The 20,261-nt window shown below is 46.4% G+C and overlaps 1 protein-coding gene across 1 annotated transcript in view; it reads left to right on the forward strand.

The window, feature by feature from the left end:
- Nucleotides 1–19,327, forward strand: part of KLF7 (KLF transcription factor 7) — a 93,722-nt gene extending 74,395 nt beyond the window's left edge. The window contains exons 4-5 of the mRNA XM_083402722.1: nucleotides 1,096–1,219; nucleotides 13,875–19,327. Coding sequence (XP_083258848.1) covers nucleotides 1,096–1,219; nucleotides 13,875–13,926 — 176 coding nt within the window. The 3' untranslated portion in view covers nucleotides 13,927–19,327. The remainder of the gene's footprint in view (nucleotides 1–1,095; nucleotides 1,220–13,874) is intronic.
- Nucleotides 19,328–20,261: the final 934 nt, after the last annotated feature.

Genomic DNA, 20,261 nt, shown 5'->3' on the forward strand with positions numbered 1-20,261 from the left:
TGAAGCCAAGGAGCCTGCATTCGCTCCATAGGACGCACAAACATTTCCCCTTAATTTTTGGAGGGGGGAAAGTGTGTCCTATAGAGCGAAAAATACGGTAGCTGGGGTTAAAACATAACTGCACCATCACCTAGCACCAGTTCACACATACATATTTCGAACCTAGACCTAAACTACTAGATGAATGCAATTTTCATGTGTGAATGGGCCCATCCGGAATAGATGAAACTGGGCTGTTGGTCAGATTTTATTTTTTGATATTTTTTTTGTAAAAAAATAAGAAATCAATTACAGTGCTAATCATTGAAAATAGAACCAGTGCTTCCTGTAATAAATGAGCCACTTTCATAAGTGTCATAAGAGTGTCACAGTCTCAGATTTCAAAGGCAGCTTTAAGGGTCTGCTACAGAATATCTTGGTTCCTGCACTAGTTTCTTATTACAGGCCTATTTAAGCATGGGTTATCTTCTGAGGCACTGTGCATTTAAGTGAAATTGCGTATATTGGGAACGCCATTGAAAAAGCCCTCAAATACCCTCTAAACTTCTGGAAGCCCTTGAAGAACCCTTTAAAAAAAAACACCCAAAAAAATCCGCCAAACTCCACCACAATCTTGACCCCGCCCCCAATCCCTTGATTTCAGAAGGAGAGATGATATCAGGAGGGCTTGGAAATTGAAATCTCCTGCTTTGTTCAGGGTACATAGACAACTTGGAGAGGCCATGATGCTCTGGCAGCAATACAACCTTCTTCTTTAGCGTGTAAAATGTTGGTGACCACACACTCCAGCTTTTGGTTGACACTGACTATTAAGTTGTGGGTGAACATATCAGACGACACAGCGATTCTTCAAACAGCTCTTGTTTATTCACAGGCCAGAACAGAACTGAACTGAAGGGCTCAGCCAGCCTGCTTATATAGAGCTCCAGTACAACGTAACTGTAACAACTTTCTGTAACTATCCAATCACTGAACGTCACTTTTGATCCCTTATTTGCATATGTGGACCTGAACTGTTTACAGTATCCCCCTGCTGGCCCAGGGTGAGAACTTCAGTACGTAACACTGACAAAACTTCTTCCGTCTTCTTTGCAGGTGAGAAGCCTTACAAGTGTTCGTGGGAAGGGTGCGAGTGGCGTTTTGCACGAAGCGACGAGCTCACGCGACACTACAGGAAACACACGGGGGCGAAACCCTTCAAGTGCAACCACTGCGACAGGTAACTTGCATCCCACCTATTGGTTCAAGAGCTGCCCTCGAGGCAACTTGGAGGAAAATCTTTTTTTAAAAAAGAAACGTTTAATGCAACAATGGCTGCTTATTTTGGAGGAAGGGGAATCAGTCACACAAGAGCCCCCGTGATTGAGCTATAGGGTTACCTTTCAGCCATGCACCTCCAAACATTTCAAGGTTGATTCCACTTCCTTGGACAGAAAGGGAAACAGGCCCTGCCCAGTAACCAAACAAGGTTTCCAGTTCAGTGCCTGGAATCTCCAGTTAAAACAGTCTCAGATATTAACAGCTGGGAAAATCTCTCTTCCGGAGACATTCAAAAGTTGTTTCCAATCCTCGCAGGCAATACTGGCTTAGACAGTGGTGGGGCTTGGCTTGTTCGTTGCCGATACATTAACAGAGTGCTCATTTCAAAAGCCCATAATTCTGTTGCAGATATAAATATTTTACTCGCGCAGATGTGAATATTTTATTTCTTTCCCTATTAAGCAAGACTGGCTTACCCCACTGGGTAGAGTGAGCATTTGTCCGGAGTCCAGGAAAGTGGAGCACGCTTTCATTTACAGGAATTGCATGCTAGGAAATTTCTTGGTATTTGCACCAGACCATCAGCAAAATGCACAGGTACAGATGAAATGCTATGGTGCCGGCCGGCCCTCTTTCATAAACAAACAAGGAAGTTTGGTGAGGGTGGCCGTGTGTGGTTTTTCCCCTTTCCCCTTCCTCGTTCATGTCTAAAGCTGGAGCCTGGGGTAATATTTGCAAAAGAACGCATATGCTGTAAGGGAAATGAAACTTTCCCCCGTCTTCCTCTCTGCTTGCTATCACTTGACATCCTTTTCTTCCCAGAAGAGAAGAGTTTGGATTTGATACCCCGCCTTTCACTCCCTTTAAGGAGTCTCAAAGCGGCTAACATTCTCCTTTCCCTTCCTCCCCCACAACAAACACTCTGTGAGGTGAGAGGGGCTGAGAGACTTCAGAGAAGTGTGACTGGCCCAGGGTCACCCAGCAGCTGCATGTGGAGGAGCGGGGAAGCGAACCCGGTTCACCAGATTATGAGACTACCGCTCTTAACCACTACACCACACTGGCTCTCCTAGTGGCTGATCCCAGCTCAGATCGCTTCCATTATGAGAGACAGACTGGAAGCAAAAACAAACAAACGGGAGCAGTGGGAGGAAAGGGGAGATATTGGGGGGGGGAGTTGGCCTTCACCCCCAATCTGAGCACATCTTTTGTTTAAAAACACTCTTTGAGTTGGGCAGGCTTGCTTGGTTGTTTGAATTTGTTACCTGCCCTCCACCGCAAGGTTCCAAATTGGCCGCTTGCCCGGTCACGGGGCGGGCGACAATTGCGTGTCGTGGTCCCCAGGGCCACCCCAATAACTCACACATCACACAGAATTTTTGTTTAAGGTTTTTGGCATAATTTTGGCCACAACTTTATTAAAATACAAAAATGTGAGTGGTTGCTTAGGCATTGGTTGCGACTATCTGCCCCCACCGTGGGGGACAGACTGACATTCCGCACAATGCGAAAGTCAGAAAAGGGGAACACACTTGGGGGTAGCGACGGAGCAGGGAAGCTGCCCTCAGCCCTCCCCAAATGCAACCAGGGCTTCATTGCTATGGCCAGAGCCCCCTTGACAGAGTGGACAAGCAATAGTTAGCCCCTGATTCCTTTAACAGAATCCCTTGCAGCAGCAGCATTAGAGGGGCAGGCACAGCCAATTCATGCCCCTCAACCAACCAAACCATAAACCAATGCCTAACTGCAACCTTACAAGTTGTGACGCTTTGCTACGCAGTAGGCAAAAACCAAATGGCCCCAGCCAATCAGCCAGATGGACAAAATTCCTACCAGGCCCCTGCCCCAAGAGCAGGCGACCCCATGGCAGGCATAGCAAGGTCAAAGCGAACAACCCTAATTCTAGGGAGGGGGGGACGGGCAATCTGATGCACGGGCGAAAAGAGGAAGCCCTAGCCTCATGCAAGGAGTTTTAGCATTTCTGGCTGTCAATCAATAAATGGCAACATTAACTTCCTCCCAACAACAAGTGAAGCCCCAATCGCATCAGTGGCCAACCATCAATTAGCCCGCCCCCAACTTTGGAGTGTCCTGGCAGCCCCCACCGCAACACGTGCTCTCCATGAAGGAGAACACGCGTTGCGGCTTGTCGCACCAAAATCCTACCGCTGGGAAGCAACACCACAGCTAGGCGATCGTCTGTTGGGGAATTCCTAGGCCGGCCACTGGGCTTGACCACCATGTGTTTATTTGAATCCTGGACAGCCAGGCCAAGTGGGCAGGGCTTGGGACCCGGGCAGGTGTGGAGGATTCCCTGGTCCTGAATGGGGTAACTGTGCCCCTGAAGGACCAGGTGCGCAGCCTGGGAGTCATTTTGGACTCACAGCTGTCCATGGAGGCACAGGTCAAATCTGTATCCAGGGCAGCTGTTTACCAGCTCCATCCGGTACGTAGGCTGAGACCCTATCTGCCTGCAGACTGTCTCACCAGAGTGGTGCATGCTCTGGTTATCTCCCGCTTGGACTACTGCAATGCGCTCTAAGTGGGGCGACCTTTGAAGGTGACCCGGAAACTACAACTAATCCAGAATGCGGCAGCTAGACTGGTGACTGGGAGCGGCTGCCGAGGCCATATAACACTGGTCTTGAAAGACCTACATTGGCTCCCAGTACGTTTCCGAGCACAATTCAAAGTGTTGGTGCTGACCTTTAAAGCCCTAAACGGCCTCGGTCCAGTATATCTGAAGGAGCATCTCCACCCCCATCGTTCTGCCCGGACACTGAGGTCCAGCTCCGAGGGCCTTCTGGCAGTTCCCTCACTGCGAGAGGCCAAGTTACAGGGAACCAGGCAGAGGGCCTTCACGGTAGTGGCGCCCGCCCTGTGGAACGCCCTCCTATCAGATGTCAAAGCAATAAACAACTACCTGACATTCAGACGATATCTGAAGGCAGCCCTGTTCAGGGAAGTTTTTAATAGGTGACATTTTAGTGTATTTTTCATCTTTGTTGGAAGCCGCCCAGAGTGGCTGGGGAAACCCAGCCAGATGAGCGGGGCACAAATAATAAATTATTATTATTATTATTATTATTATTATTATTATTATTATTATTATTAAAGACCGGGTGCTGTCAGACAAAGAACCATTTCAGGGAACCTACATTCAATGAAACACATTAAATAACATTAAAACCAAAAGTACAAAGTTTACTGGGAGCCAGTGTGGTGTAGTGGTTAAGAGTGGTAGTCTCGTAATCTGGGGAACCGGGTTCGCTTCCCCGCTCCTCCACATGCAGCTGCTGGGTGACCTTGGGCCAGTCACACTTCTCTGAAGTCTCTCAGCCCCACTCACCTCACAGGGTGTTTGTTGTGGGGGAGGAAGGGAAAGGAGAATGTTAGCCGCTTTGAGACTCCTTAAAGGGAGTGAAAGGCGGGGTATCAAATCCAAACTCTTCTTCTTCTTCTATTACTGCGCAGAAGCAGGGAAGGACCAGTCCAGTCTTAAATAACTCGGCTGCTCCCTAAAGCCTGCGCAAAGAAGTGTATCTTGGCTACCTGGGGGGGGGGGGAATACGACGACTGTGCCAGAAGCAACTCTGAGGAGAGGGAGGTCCATAATTGAGGCCCACCGGACAGAACAAACATGGTTCCCCTGTCATATATATATAGTATGACCCTGAGAAGGTGACATGAGAGGGTCTTTGGAAAGTCAGCAAAGAAAAAAAAGAAAAAGGAGGGAGAGAGAGAAAGAAAGAAAGAGAGAGAGAGAGAGAGAGAGAGAGAGAGAAAAGCCAAGCCTCTAAACAGTGTTAAGATAAGTCAGTTTAATTAGACATCTAAGGACGTGGGTGGTGCTGTGGGTTAAACCACAGAGCCTAGGACTTGCCGATCAGAAGGTCGGCAGTTCGAATCCCCACCACAGGGTGAGCTCCTGTTGCTCGGTGCCAGCTCCTGCCAATCTAGCAGTTCGAAAGCACATCAAAGTGCAAGTAGATAAATAGGTAGCACTCCAGTGGGAAGGTAAACGGCGTTTCCGTGCGCTGCTCTGGTTCGCCAGAAGCGGCTTAGTCATGCTGGCCACATGACCCGGAAGCTGTACGCCGGCTCCCTTGGCCAATAAAGCGAGATGAGCACCGCAACCCCAGAGTCGGTCACGAGAAAAAAGAGCAAACCACATTTCAAACTATTTGGCATAAAATTATTTATATCCCCATTCGCAATCACAAAAATAAAAGCAGGAATGGAAACAAATCTAATCCATTAATACAAAATAACGGCTTGAAGAACGTAAAGCATGCCTAAATTGAATAGTTAAGTCACAAAGCATCCACATCTAATAAATAAAACGTAAAAAAATAAAACACAACAGAGAGGACTGCAGGCGTATTGTGCTTATGAAGATTTCTGTAGCCGCCACAGCCTTAAAGGAAGCACAGCTAAAAATGCACTTTCAAGCTATTTAGCCTTCTTACAGTGTATTTATATAAAGGCAGATAACTGCACAGTCACTTTTTACCTTTATAGGCAGCTGTTATTTGTGGTTGCCTTTTACGCTCAGTTTCCTTAGAAGCTATGGAGCTCTTGGTTACTTTTGAAAACTTGCTGTAAGATTTAACAGATCTTACAGACTGGAATACTTGGCTCAGTGTACTTTAGGCTATCTGACTGTTAGCATAGCATTGGCAAAATAAAATCAGACTTCCCAGTAATAAAACCAACTAGCACTGTCATTGCCAAGCAGTAAACCACCTAATTTGAGAGACTGGCCATGCGCAGTCTAAAGCTGAGATCTTGCCGAGGCAATAATCAAATAATATCTTACATCTGGCCATGCCATCTTCTGAAATCCTATTTATATATGTAACTTTGAGAGCAGGTTTTGGAAAATTACCCGTCCTTTTAAAGCAGCCCTCAAGACTTCTTTTGCAATGAGGAAATGCTTTTAATACAATCAAATCTCTCTTTAGTTCCTGAACACATTTAGATTGCTGGGGTTCACGTATAGAGAAGAGGACGTAAACAGATACCTGCTCTCTAACAGGGGAAGAAATATTATCATTTTTCACATTCTGTCTGTTGGCTGCGCCCATTCATCCCACCAAGTTATATAATAATAATAATTTATTATTTATACCCCGCCCATCTGGCTGAGTTTCCCCAGCCACTCTGGGCGGCTCCCAATCAAGTATTAAAAACAATACAGCATTAAATATTAAAAACTTCCCTGAACAGGGCTGCCTTCAGATGTCTTTTAAAGATAGGATGGCTACTTATTTCCTTCACATCTGAAGGGAGGGTGTTCCACAGGGTGGGCGCCACTACCAAGAAGGCCCTCTGTCTGGTCCCCTGTAACCTTACTTCTTGCAATGAGGGAACCGCCAGAAGGCCCTCGACGCTGGACCTCAGTGTCCGGGCTGAACGATGGAGGTGGAGACGCTCCTTCAGGTATACAGGACTGAGGCCGTTTAGGGCTTTAAAGGTCAGCACCAACACTTTGAATTTTGCTCAGAAACGTACTGGGAGCCAATGCAGATCTCTCAGGACCGGTGTTATGTGGTCCCGGCGGCCACTCCCAGTCACCAGTCTAGCTGCCGCATTCTGGATTAATTGCAGTTTCTGGGTCAACTTCAAAGGTAGCCCCACGTAGAGCACGTTGCAGTAGTCCAAGCGGGAGATAACTAGAGCATGCACCACTCTGGTGAGACAGTCCACGGGCAGGTAGGGTCTTAGCCTGCATACCAGATGGAGCTGGTAGACAGCTGCCCTGGATACAGAATTAACCTGCGCCTTCCTGGACAGCTGTGAGTCCAAAATGACTCCCAGGCTGCTCACCTGGTCCTTCGGGGCACAGTTACCCCATTCAGGACCAGGGAATCCCCCACACCCGCCCGCCCCCTGTCCTCCAAAAACAGTACTTCTGTCTTGTCAGGATTCAACCTCAATCTGTTAGCTGCCATCCATCCTCCAACCGCCTCCAGGCACTCACACAGGACCTTCACCGCCTTCACTGGTTCTGATTTAAAGGAGAGGTAGAGCTGGGTATCATCTGCATACTGATGAACACCCAGCCCAACCCCCCTGGTTTTTCCTCTGACAAAGCTGCCTTCCTTTTTATTTCTGGACATTTGGCCGTGCTTTAGTTTGTTCAGAATGCGGGATAACATAACTTAGAGGGAGATCTCTGCAGCCTTGTGTGATGGTTCTAGGGGTTGCTTGTGCGTAAGTTGCCGTTACTCCTGGCTAGGTTGCCTGGTTGAACCCTTTCTGTCTGGACAGCCTCAAGTTCCGTGGCTGCCTCAGTCGCTGGCAGAATCCGTCAGTGGGCGTTTCTTAAACCTTTTCCAGCATAGAAGCTGTTTGACGCCCAGTCTCCTCCTACTCTGCCTGCGCGGACGTCTTCTGCACAAAGTGGGTGTGGGCAGCGGAGTACTCGTGCCCTCTCCGCTGGTCTCCGGCGAAGAGTCCTGGAGCCACCTCTCCGATTCCCCCATCTGCCCCCCTTCTCCACTGGTGTTACGCTGATTTCCTTCCCCAGCAGATGGGCTACCTCTCTCCCTACTGGGACCCTCTTCGCCATCCCTCTGGAGCCTCCTCTCTGCTTCCAGCTCCGATGGCAGTTCCCTGACACCTTGCTTTTCTTTGCATGCCTTTTGTCAACCCAAGGAAAATGTGTTGTCTTTGTTGGCAGTGAGAGACTCCTTAAACAATTGTTGTTCTATTGTTGTCACTGGAACTAGCTTAGTTCTTCGCAGTTGGGGGAATTGTCTTCTTGGAGTGAGACCGCTGCTTTCTTGTAATCTTTTAAGGAGAAGCTGACAAGTTTCTGACCTTGGGCTGAAACCGTTCGTTTCATTTCAGCGTTGCGTTTCGTGCTCTACAGCAGTTTAACTCCCTTTCCCCCAACCTTAGTTATTTATCTTGGTTAGAGTTGTGCCCTTAAAAACCACCTGCCCTGTTTGTGGGTAGAGAAGTTGGGAGGAACCGTTTCACAAGATCTCCCCAGGGGCAGGAAGAATTTTCCAATGGTTTCTCAGGGGTGAGGCTCATCATTAGCAGCGGAAGTAGCAGAACCAACATGTTCCTTTCCCCCTAAGAGTGTGTGTAAGTGTGTACAGCTTGCAGCAGCAGCCTGTCCATCATTTAGCATCATCTAACTAGCATTGGGTGGCTAGGACTTGCTGATCAGAAGGTCAGAGCCTAGGACTTGCTGATCAGAAGGTCAGCGGCTCAAATCCCCGCAACAGGGTGAGCTCCCGTTGCTCGGTCCCTGCTCCTGCCAACCTAGCAGTTCGAAAGGACATCAAAGTGCAAGTAGATAAAGAGGTACCACTCTGGCGGGAAGGTAAACGACGTTTCCGTGCGCTGCTCTGGTTCGCCAGAAGCGGCTTAGTCATGCTGGCCACATGACCCGGAAGCTGTAAGCCGGCTCCCTCAGCCAATAAAGCGAGATGAGCGCTGCAACCCCAGAGTCGGCCACGACTGGACCTAATGGTCAGGGGTCCCTTTACCTTAACTCGCATTGTTCCATGACATTGTGAAGGGGAAATGGTAGCCCACTACCAAAAAACCCCAGAAAATGTTGGGGAAAATTCTTCAAAGTGGCCTCCTCCTAAGAGGGTGAAGGAAAAGGCCTCATATTTTCAGAAGAAAAGTGTCCTGATAAATTTCAGCTTGGCTCTTGTTGTAATATTATTCAGCCCATTGAACAGGCTGATGTCTCTGTTTTCTCCTGGCTTGTTTCCAAAGACAAACGCAACTAGTCCTTCATGCCCAAGGCAGATACAGGGTTGTCTTTCCTGAGCAGAAGTCCTTCCGTGGCTTGTGGCAAGTTGCATTTGAAACTGAGGGGACATGATACAGAGCGGGTGTGTGAGCTTTCCACAGTTGCCTTGGGCTTGCCTAAAGTCGCTTTTTGGGTAGTGGTCTTTTGGGATTTGGGTGTCAGAAGTACTCAGCCTGATGTATGTGAGGGATGGGGGGGGAGTTGCTTCTGTCTCTCTCCCTTTTTCTTTCTCTTTCTCACCCACACCCATACACCACACACACACACACACACACACACACACACACAATACCCTGTTTCCAGGGCAGCTGTTTACCAGCTCCACCTAGTACACAGGCTGAGACCCTACCTGCCCGTGGACTGTCTCGCCAGAGTGGTGCATACTCTGGTTATCTCCCACTTGAACTACTGTTAAGTTGTGGGTGAACATATCAGACGACACAGCAATTCTTCAAACAGCTCTTGTTTATTCACAGGCCAGAACAGAACGGAACTGAAGCCTGCTTATATAGAGCTCCACTAGAACGCAACAGTAACCATTTTCTGTAACTATCCAATCACTGAACGTCACTTTCAATCCCTTATTTGCATATGTGGAAACTATCTACAGTAGATAGTGAAAACTATCTACAGTATCCCCCTGCTGGCCCAGGGTGAGAACTTCAGTACATAACAGTCTCTCCTGATTCAGATGTGGTGGAGAAATAGAGCTGCGTGTTATCAGCACTCTTTAAGTAAACACTTGATCTCCAAATGCACAGGGGGTGAGAGGGTGTAATGTAGAGAAACCTTGCCATATGGATAATCATACAGTGGTACCTCTAGTTGTGGACTTAATTCATTCTGGGGTGCCATTCGCCCCCCAAAAAGTTCACAACTAGAGCGCCTCTTCTGCGCATGTGCGTTTCCGTGCGTGCGTGAAGCGTGCAGATCGCTTCTGCGCATGTGCAGGCGGCAAACCCAGAAGTAAACACTTCTGAGTTTGCCGCGTTCTTAAGCTGAAAGTCTGCAACAAGAGTGGAACGCAACACGAGGTATTACTGTACATATTTCATTACTCTTCTTCCTTCCCTATTCCCAGGAGTATGCAGCAATAATCTCTTTTAAGCTCTCATTTGTGAGAGAAAATAAGTCTTTGATTAGCTGAATAAGGATGCTTTCATGAACCGACAACCTAGCTGATAAACGTCCTGTTTTTCTTTATATCCGCAAGGTGATTTGTGATGGCTCTTGTTTTAACCTCTTCCTCTCCGCCCTGTTTTGGTCAGCAGAAGTTTAACTGACATGTGACACTGGAAACTTAAATGGCACGGGGGGGGGGCCTCTATGTGGGCTTTCAGACTTTTTGTTTAAACTACCTTGCCTTTGGGGATAGAACCTGCTCATCCTGCTGCACCCAGAGAGGAGGGGATGTTTTCAAACAAAAGAATTGTTAACTGTGAAGACCAAAAAGGGTCATTTTCTTTGTTTGTTTGCCTGTTCAAATACCTGAATAGGTTTTGGTGATCTTGAGAAAGGCAGATGGGCAGCATAGCCCACCATGTGGGGTTTCTGTAGGCTAAAAAAAACCCTCACTGGTTTGAGTTCCTTGGAAGAAGTGGCAAGGTATACAGATATAAAATGAAAATACAGTGGTGCCTCGCAAGACGGAATTAATTCGTTCCGCGAGTTTTTTCGTTGAGCGAGTTTTTTCGTCTTGCGAAGCACCACTGCAGTTAAACACTAACAACGGCGGGGAGGGGAGGGGAGAAGCAGGGCAGCTGCCGCAGCCGGTACCTCGGACTCACCCGCGCCTTGTGGCCACCGCGCGACGCGGCTGCTGGAGGGCGGCGGGGCTCAGGAGCGCGACTCTGGCTGCAATGCTGGCTGCTGGCGGCAACGGCTCTCTGAGGGGAGCGCGCGAGGGCGGTGGGCAGCGGCGCGAGGCACTAACCATCAGCTGGAACGTCGGAGGGAGCCGGAGGAGCCGTCAGCCGGAAGGTGGGAGGGAGCCGAAGGAGCGGGGAAGCGAGCGTGCGTGCGTGCAGTGACCGTCGCCATGACACGAGAGGCAGGGCTGTTTCGTCTAGCGAAGCAAGCCCTTAGGAAAAATCCGTCTTGCGAAGCACCTCAGAAAACGAAAAACCCTTTCGTCTAGCGAGTTTTTCGTCTTCCGAGGCATTTGTCTTGCGGGGTACCATTGTAATAAATTTCCGCTAACAATGACATATGACCATGTGAAGATGAATGTGCATCATCATTCTCTCCAGAATGTGGTTGCCGCCCTATACCAGTCACACCAGGCATCCTGAGCTTCCTTGCTATGTGGTTTGTTAAAGAGATCTGATTCTGGGCATGTTGAAAACTCAGAATTTTGTGCATTGCATGTGTGTACCAGATAGGTGCCCTCATGTTGTCAGAGGGCTTTTTGACTGTGGCACTCCTTTAAAAAAAAGTGTACTGCCCTTAATCTGAAGATCGCAGGCATTTCACAACATAAAAATATAAAATGAGGGCACAAAACATATAATAAAACAAAGGCAAACCAATAACCCCTCACCCACAACCACGTTTCAGAGTCTATAGAATGTTAATCAAAGGCCAGGTTGAACAGAAAACTGGTGCCTAAAGACATGCAATAAAGGCGTCTGATAAACCTCCCTGGGGAAAGCATTCCATAAACGGGGAGCCACCACAGAAAAGGCCTGTCCTTGTGATGCCACCCTCCAGAACTCTCAAAGAGGAGGCACACAAAGAAGAGCCTCAGAAGATGATTGCAGGGTCCGGGTCAGTTCAGATGGAAAGAGGCTGTCCTTGAGGTATTGCAATCCTGAGCCATTTAAGGCTTTATAGGTCAAAACCACTTGGGATGTGGGTGGTGCTGTGGGTTAAACCACAGAGCCTCGGTCTTGCTGATCAGAAGGTCGGCGGTTCGAATCCCCGCAACAGGGTGAGCTCCCGTTGCTCGGTCCCTGCTCCTGCCAACCTAGCAGTTCGAAAGCACGTCAAAGTGCAAGTAGATAAATAGGTACCACTCCGGTGGGAAGGTAAACGGCGTTTCCGTGCACTGCTCTGGTTCGCCAGAAGCGGCTTAGTCATGCTGGCCACATGACCCGGAAGCTGTACGCCGGCTCCCTCGGCCAATAAAGCGAGATGAGCGCCGCAACCCCAGAGTCAGCCACAACTGGACCTAATGGTCCCTTTACCTTTTTAACCTAGACATTGCCAGAGCTTAGACGACAGAAGCTAGGTTATTCCGGTCCAGATAGGGGTGCAGCTGGGTCATCAGTCGAAGCTGAAGGAAGGTTCTTTGCACCACTAAGGCTACCTGAGCCTCAAGCCAACAGCAAAGGATTCAGGAGTGCCCCCAAGCTACATACCTGCTCCTACAGAGGGAGTGTAACCCAACAAGAGCAGGCAACCTCCCAGCCATCTGATCTAGGGAACTGCCCACTAACAAGTGCCTCAGTCTTAATCTGGATTGAGATTCGGTTTGTTGGCTCTCATCCAATCCATTACAGTTAAATTGATGGAATATGCTGAAATGGCAAAATTGACGATGAAACTGAGAGGAAGAGACGACAGTTTATTGAATTCTGTTTATTACGTATATACAGGAGCAATGTACACAGGTTAATACATTAGTAGGGTTTTAAGATCACTTGTGATTTTTTCATGAATGAATAATGTGTGATTTAAATATGATATAAATATAACAACAAACATGCAGTAAGTTGATAAACAGTAGAACCAAGGAAGGTTTTAGAGGGATGTCAAGGGATCCTAGGAATCCCACAAGTGTGGTTTTTTGTTTTTGTTTTTTAAGAAATATTTTTGTGAATGTATGTTTTTGTTTCTTTGTGTTTTTTGTTATCTTTGGAAAATCAATAAAATGTGTTAAAAACAAAACAAAAAAACAATCCATTACAGAGGCAAAGCACTGTGTCCATCACATCGCCTGAACGCTCTGTTTCTGGAGTTTTCTTGCCCAGCGCATGTTATTTCCCCAGAATTTTAACCTTTGAGTATGTAATACAAAGGGACGCAGGTGGCACTGTGGGTTAAACCACAGAGCCTAGGACTTGCCGATCAGAAGGTTGGCGGTTCAAATCCCCGTGACGGGGTGAGCTCCCGTTGCTCGGTCCCTGCTCACCTAGCAGTTCGAAAGCACACCAGTGCAAGTAGATAAATAGGTACCGCTCTGGCAGGGAGGTAAACGGTGTTTCCGTGTGCTGCTCTGGTTTGCCAGAAGCGGCTTAGTCATGCTGGCCACATGACCCAGAAGCTGTATGCCGGCTCCCTTGGCCAATAAAGCGAGATGAGCACCACAACCCCAAAGTTGGTCACGACTGGACCTAATGGTCAGGGGTACCTTTACCTTTACCTTTATGTAATACACACAAGCACACAATTTGTGTGCTGTGATTCTTCATAGCACTGCCTATTCCTAATGGAAGAAAGAGAAACCCGCACAGCTCCACCCCTCACCCCCACCCCGCAATTCATTGTTCCACCTGTGTCTCGCATCTCAGGTGAGGCATATTGATGTAAGCTGGCAAAGTGTCATGCTGATTAGCAGCATCAGCATATGTACTGCAAATGGGGTGTGTGTGTGTGTGTGTGTTTTGGCAGCTAGGCTGAGAGGAAAGGGAGCAGAGGTGGACCCCAGAGGGGACTGAAAGAGAATCCCTTGGGTGTCCTTTCTATAAGCTGGCTACTAGCTTTCGCTAGGTATTTCTGTTGAAGTGCTCTGTAAGCAGAGAGTTTTCCATCCCGTTTGACGATGATCTGGTATACAAAATCGGAAAAGTTTTCTATTGCCCAACCCTGATATATTTTGTATTTATTTCTGCAGGTGTTTTTCAAGATCTGATCACCTCGCCCTCCATATGAAGAGGCACATCTAAATAATAGATCTCTCAGCATGGCCCAGATGCAGACAGACCTGAGCATCCTGGGGGGAGGAGAGCTGCTTGTCTCTTGCTGCCTTTCGGAGGAAGAGAACGTGATCACCTGTACGCAAACCATGCACTAAATGCCGTCATGCACCCAGCTATACTTAATTACATATGTGTCTTCGCTACACCTTGCCCAGCTGGAAGGCAGATGACACCCGAGGAGGAGGAGGAGGAAAGGGGTGCGAGAAGATGTCAGCAAGGCACGGATGGTGCTTCTTACAGCACTTCAGGACCATAGGATTTTTGTTCCCTGTTTATTGCCAATGGAAATGAAAGCAAACGGGAGAGCATTCCCTGCCGCAGTATGAGAAGGAAATGTAACTTGCTTCTCAACGCAACTTGGATGATAGGGGATGGGGAACATGACTTTTGGAGTTGCATATTTGTAGCACTAACTTTTCTTTTTAAATGGATTTTGGAGGGGAAACTAATGACCTAGAAAAACCAAATCCCAGTTTGGTAGCCAAAACGTTAATGTCTTGGTTCCTTTCTGTTTTTGTTTTCGAGACTCCCTTATGTACAACGATGCATCAAGGCTCCTCACAGACACTTTGACCTGCTCCGATGATGGTTCTTCTTTATAGAACTGAGCTGTCAAGATCCCTTCAAGTCAATACCAATGGCCTTAATTGGCAGTAGACTGTGCAGTGACACCTAGGACACGCCTCCTTTTTCCGCTTGAGATGGTATAGACTTCGTCAAGGATATTTTCTTTGATTTTGGCTTTGCTTTTCGTTCCTTAAATTTTGATATTTTGTTATTGCACATCATGTGTGCGCTAGGGGACTGTGAAAACTACTGATGTTCCTTCACAGTGGTTGGCCAGCAATGTCCCTGAGCAGCACCACAGTATATCTTTGGAGCCTTCACCACATTTCCATAGTTCGGACTTCCTATTTAATTGCCTAATGAAAACTTGAACAGCTTCTCTGGAAGCTTTGAACCTTTTTCTCCATGTTCATCAGAACTCATTTACTCACCTGGATATCTGTCTTGGATTCTGTCACTCAGGCATGACTTCAGATTTTCCTTCTTCACCGTGGGGAGCACGCTTGCTGCAACCCGCGACGATTGGTTAGCAGCTCAGGCCGCTTTTGACCCTTTGACCCGGTCAAAAGCCTGGTTACTGATTTGTGTGTCTGGCACCTGCAAAAAGATATATTTTGGGTTGAGCAGATTTGTAGAAATACGGTGATCACCATGAATGGAAAAGTGAGAACCTCTTTCGGTTAAAATAACCCCATGCGGCATTTTTGCCCTGAAGATGAAACCTACTTAAGGTTCTCCTTTCCCATTTATCAAGGTGATGTGACTTCCCCACTCTTCTGACATGATAAGGTTAAATGAAAGGGATTGGCTTTTTGGTGAGCACTGACGTCCTACCAAATGACAAGTTTAAGCAAAAATAACAAATAGAAAACACATGGGTCCACACTGACCAATGGTTGAACCATTTAGTGATCAATGGAGGTATCAGGCTCACCTTTTGAATCTTGTAGATAATTTGATGGTTGTGACTCAAAGTGGATTAATTTCCCTGTACTTTACACACACACATACACACCCTATTCTATATATACATGATGTCTACTTCTAGTTATTTGGAGCTGGCACTGATTCCAAAGACTGCCTTTTCAAACTATCTCTCATGCAGGTGGAGAGTTAGTCATTGGGAATGGTTGTGTATAGTTAATCATGCAGGACCACCCGTGCAAGATGTGCCGAGAAATGAAATGGGCAGGTTGATTTTCCCTTGGGTTGCTGCTCTTCCACTCTCTAAACTAGCTCACTGCCCACCCTTTTGACTGTTTTTTTGACTTGCCGACTGTTCAGTAATTTCCTAATTTATGTTTAGGATGCAAAAACTTTAAAAGTTCTTTTTTTATATACAGAATATCTAAAATTGTATAATATAAGTACAGACACAGGGATTCTTAGCACTTGGCCTTATTGGCTTTCTTTCCATCTTTGATTTCGTCAGTCTTAACTGAGTTTTCAATTAATACTCTCTTTGCATCAGAGTTATTTCAGACGCTGTGGCTGTCAGTGCAGATACAAGGCCCAGGCCTTTAACAGTGGGATGTGAAAAGGACCAAAATCTAACCACCTGTGTGAGGGCAAAGAACGAGAGCATTTAAGGAGGAGGGAGGAGAGATCTAAGTTTTATTCCAAAGATTTATGGTTAGCTATGATTTAGAAAATATTGGAGCACTGCTTGCTGACAATCTTGGTAGTTCTCTGTATCTGTGTTCACATATTTTCTATGCCACCCAGGGGTTGAGTGGGCATATGAGAGCCCTGGAGCTCGTTATTTGAATATTGTATGGCAGTTTTAGACTATCAGCTGAGGTGGATGTCGGAACATCCAGACAGTGTGTTAGCTGAAAAATCTATACTGTCCAAGAAGTTATTCTTGTAGCATCCTACATAATCTGCACACATATCTGTCATCACAGTAATCACTGGGTACCAATATCCATGAATGTCGTCATCTGAAATGTTGTTAAATCCTATTGCCTCTAGAATTCTTAGAGATCATCTATAAGACTTGGTGACAAATTTAATATAAGCCTGTATTTTAAATAATTCAATGTGGGTGGGAGTGGGGGGGGGGAATATGGGTATGGAAAAGAACAATGTTGATTTACTTCCCCAGTGTCATTTGTGGTCTCGCTTAACATCTCTGCTTCAGAATGTGAAATCTTCAATGCCCGCCCTTTTGCAGCAGATCAGAACCCTAAACTGGCCCGCTGTCTAATGGCTTCACGAAGTTAGTGATCTGAAAAAGCACACACATTGGAAAGTATGACCTCCTTGAAATAAATAAGATGTGCTTCTGAGCAAATATGTAAAGCCAGCCCAAGTGTTGAGCAAGGAAGAAAGAGACTTTAATGGCGGGGATTGCAAGATAGGGCAGAGGAATACTAGGTTCCAACCATGCAACTGTTAATTGGCAGACTGCACCCAACATGGACCCATGGCATCAGTGGCTCAAACACTACTGCTGGCCAGTCAGAATCTGAGCCCCGTGCTGTCACCATCACTTTACGGCCATCACCACCACGGAGGCTACCTGGTTGCTCCCTCCCCTTGGTCATCACTTAGGTGCTGCAACCTCTGGCTTTTTCACCTGCGAACCATGCCTGATGGATGTGTTCGCCATGCTTTTGAGGGCTTTCCTTTTTCCATATTACAAATCCTGAAGAAATTGAAATGGTGGAGAGTTTGTAAATAGTTCGAGAACTTGATTTCGGCCCTTGCCCCATTTCAACTTCGCTTCTCTGTCCTGTAGAAGTTGGGATTTTATTTTTTTCTTTAAGGAGAAGGCTTTCTTGCTTCATCGGCAATGGTGGACGCCTTTGGTCCTGGGGCTGCTCTTTGTGCAGTGCTCTTAGTATGAGAGGGAGCTGGGCATCGCCTGGTCTCCTAATCCAGCACAAGTAGGCACGGGAGGCAAAAACACAGGAAGGGCCCAGGGAGGGGCAAGGACTCCGTGGCATTCCAGTTGGCCATCAATATTTCAGAGCACTGCCTGAATCACACTGGTAGAGAGAGGCGCACAGTTAAGGAGCAGCAAGGCAGGAGAAGGGGTAGACGTTCTCGTTGCTTCTGCCTCTCAATTCTCAGTGCGCCAGTGTGCAAGACCGCTGGTCTCTGGTGGGTCCCATGTTACAATTTGACTTGAAAGACAACTCTCTATTTTCCCTCCCAACCTCTAGTGGGCACAGTGAGGTTCCTTGTATTTTTTCTGAATGGCGATAAAGTGGCCCTAAGCTTATTGTCTCCTTTTTTTGCATTTATGTTTTTTTTATACAGTATATATAATGTCTTCATTTGAAGTGGCAAGATTTGGCATGAAACACCTTTTGCCACTCAGAATCTGGCATTCTCTCTCTCTTTATTTTCTTTTTAAGGGGAGGAGAGCAATTTCATCCCTTCCCCCCCCCAAAAAAAAGGATGGAAGGAGGAACATATCAAGAATGTATTTATTACCTGTTCTGATTGCAAATGCGGGCAGTAGTGTTGTGTTTTCTTTCTTTCAAATGCTTATACGTGGCATTTTTGGATTCAGAAATGTAAGATTGGCCTACTCGTTTTGTTTTTTAATTAAAATACGTTGACCGCCAGATCGCCCAAGCTGCTGAAACACCAAGTGAATTAAGGATCAGCATGCTATCCATTTTGCATTTGCAGGCCCCAATCTCTGAGGTTCCCCAAAGCTTCCCCACAAGCCAGCTGTCCTGCCATAGAGGTAATAGGCAATTGTGGGTGGGCAGGGGGCATTGATTTAGCGTAGAGGGAGCTTCAAGAATGTAGCAATGGGCTTCCATTCTGCTGCTGCATAGCTTTGATTTCGAATTGAGGCCAAAATTGTGCATCTAACGACCTTTGCTACACACAGGTGTCCCCCAACAGCTTTCCTTCCATGCAACAGAAGTGAGTCACAATATTGGATTGGACTTGCCTGTTCTTTACGATCTGTTGCCTCCTAAGCTAGAGCAACGTGGCTTTTGAGATTTCAGCAGCCTGATAGGATCAGTTGATCTCCCGGAACAATTTCCTGGCCTGGGATATTTTTATTTTAAGAATAAGGTTAGAAGGCACCAAGCCAGGAACCAGAAGGTGTGTGTGTGTGTGTTTCCCCCCAGCATTTCCCTCCTAAGCAAAGGCTTTCGCGCATCGCCTCTAGCAATCATATAAACCCACCGGAGTCCCTGTTTTGTTAGAAAGGGGTGTGCGTCTGTGCGTTTGTATATACTTATATCTATATATAATTTCCTTTTTTGTGTGTGTGTTCCAACTTGGGTCATTCATTTGAAAAGAAGAAGAGAAGCAATGCCCACATAACAACCAATAAACACTTGAAGGACTTTCATTTTGCACTACAGCACAGCTTCCCTTGTGCCAGATGCGTTTGCCAAGTGCGTTTGGAAAACCCTTCCGTCTCGTTCTCTCAGGCCTTCTCTGGTATTTCCAGTATATCGCGGAAGTACCCAATCCTGTAGCCCTCGGTTCTGCCTTTTTTCGGTTGACATTTTATTTTTTTTAAGCTTTTTTATATATAAATATATATATAATGAATATATTACTTTGTCAATTTTTTTGGCTGTACAAAAGTCTTAAGATTTAAAAAAAAAAATATTATTTGTATTATATGATGGTGGTATGTTAATGTTCCAAGATTATTAATGAAGAAGATTTATTTTTGTTACTGGTCTGTTTCATAATTCTTTTTTAAATTGGTATATTGTAAGATATCTATGCAAAAAAAAAAAAAGTTATGTGACGCATTTTTATTTAAGAATGTAATATGTGTAATAAAAAGTAGAATGTGTTTGGCCTGAAAATGGCTCAAGGTGTGCTGGAAATCTCCTTTGGGGACATAAAGAAAACAGATGGAAATAGAAATATAGGATGTGGGGGCCACATCACACTAGAGTGATGCTGCTGTACCGTTTTCTGGGTAGCATCTTGGCGGTAGGTTTGAACTAGCAGAAACTCTTATACACAGGATTAAGCATTTGAATTTCACCATTTCATTACCATTTAATGGCAGCTTGCCGAGCCCCAAATGCCTATTAGTACAGGTGAGCCCCCAAATCTCAGCTGAAGCTCTCATGGGAGTACAGTGGTACCTCGGGTTACATACGCTTCAGGTTACAGACTCCGCTAACCCAGAAATAGTGCTTCAGGTTAAGAACTTTGCTTCAGGATAAGAACAGAAATTGTGCTCCGGCAGTCTGGCGGCAGCAGGAGGCCCCATTAGCTAAAGTGGTGCTTCAGGTTAAGAACCATTTAAGGTTAAGAACGTGCCTCCGGAACAAATTAAGTAAGGAGTGCCTGGCGTGCTCTGGTCCATGGGGTCACGAAGAGTCGGACACGACTAAACAACAACAACAAGAAAAAGTTGCACTGTTTCTAAAGGTGGGCAGTTGCTGCCCTATATTCAGGGGTGTGTCTGTTCAGACCACAAGTGGAAGCTTCTGGAAGATTAAAAGCACTGACTTCCTCCTCCTTTCCTAATAGTAGAGCCAGCCCTTTTTGTGGTGGTCTCTACAATGCATCAGAAAGCAAATTTTCAGTGCAGCAGATTATCTTACATATTTATTTATTGCTGCATTTTTTCACTGCAAAGGAAAGGGAAGGTTTGTGAGATATTCTGCCTCAAGAGACACAATAGCATGACCAGGCTTTGATATTATGAATCTATTTGCTGCTCTGCCCCAGGGAGCAAAATGGTGGCATGATAGCAGCTAGCAGGCAAGAGACCACACCTAGCCTCT

Source organism: Podarcis tiliguerta (assembly GCF_965153285.1).
Source record: "Podarcis tiliguerta genome assembly, chromosome: 1".
Classification (NCBI taxonomy): Eukaryota; Metazoa; Chordata; class Lepidosauria; order Squamata; family Lacertidae; genus Podarcis; species Podarcis tiliguerta.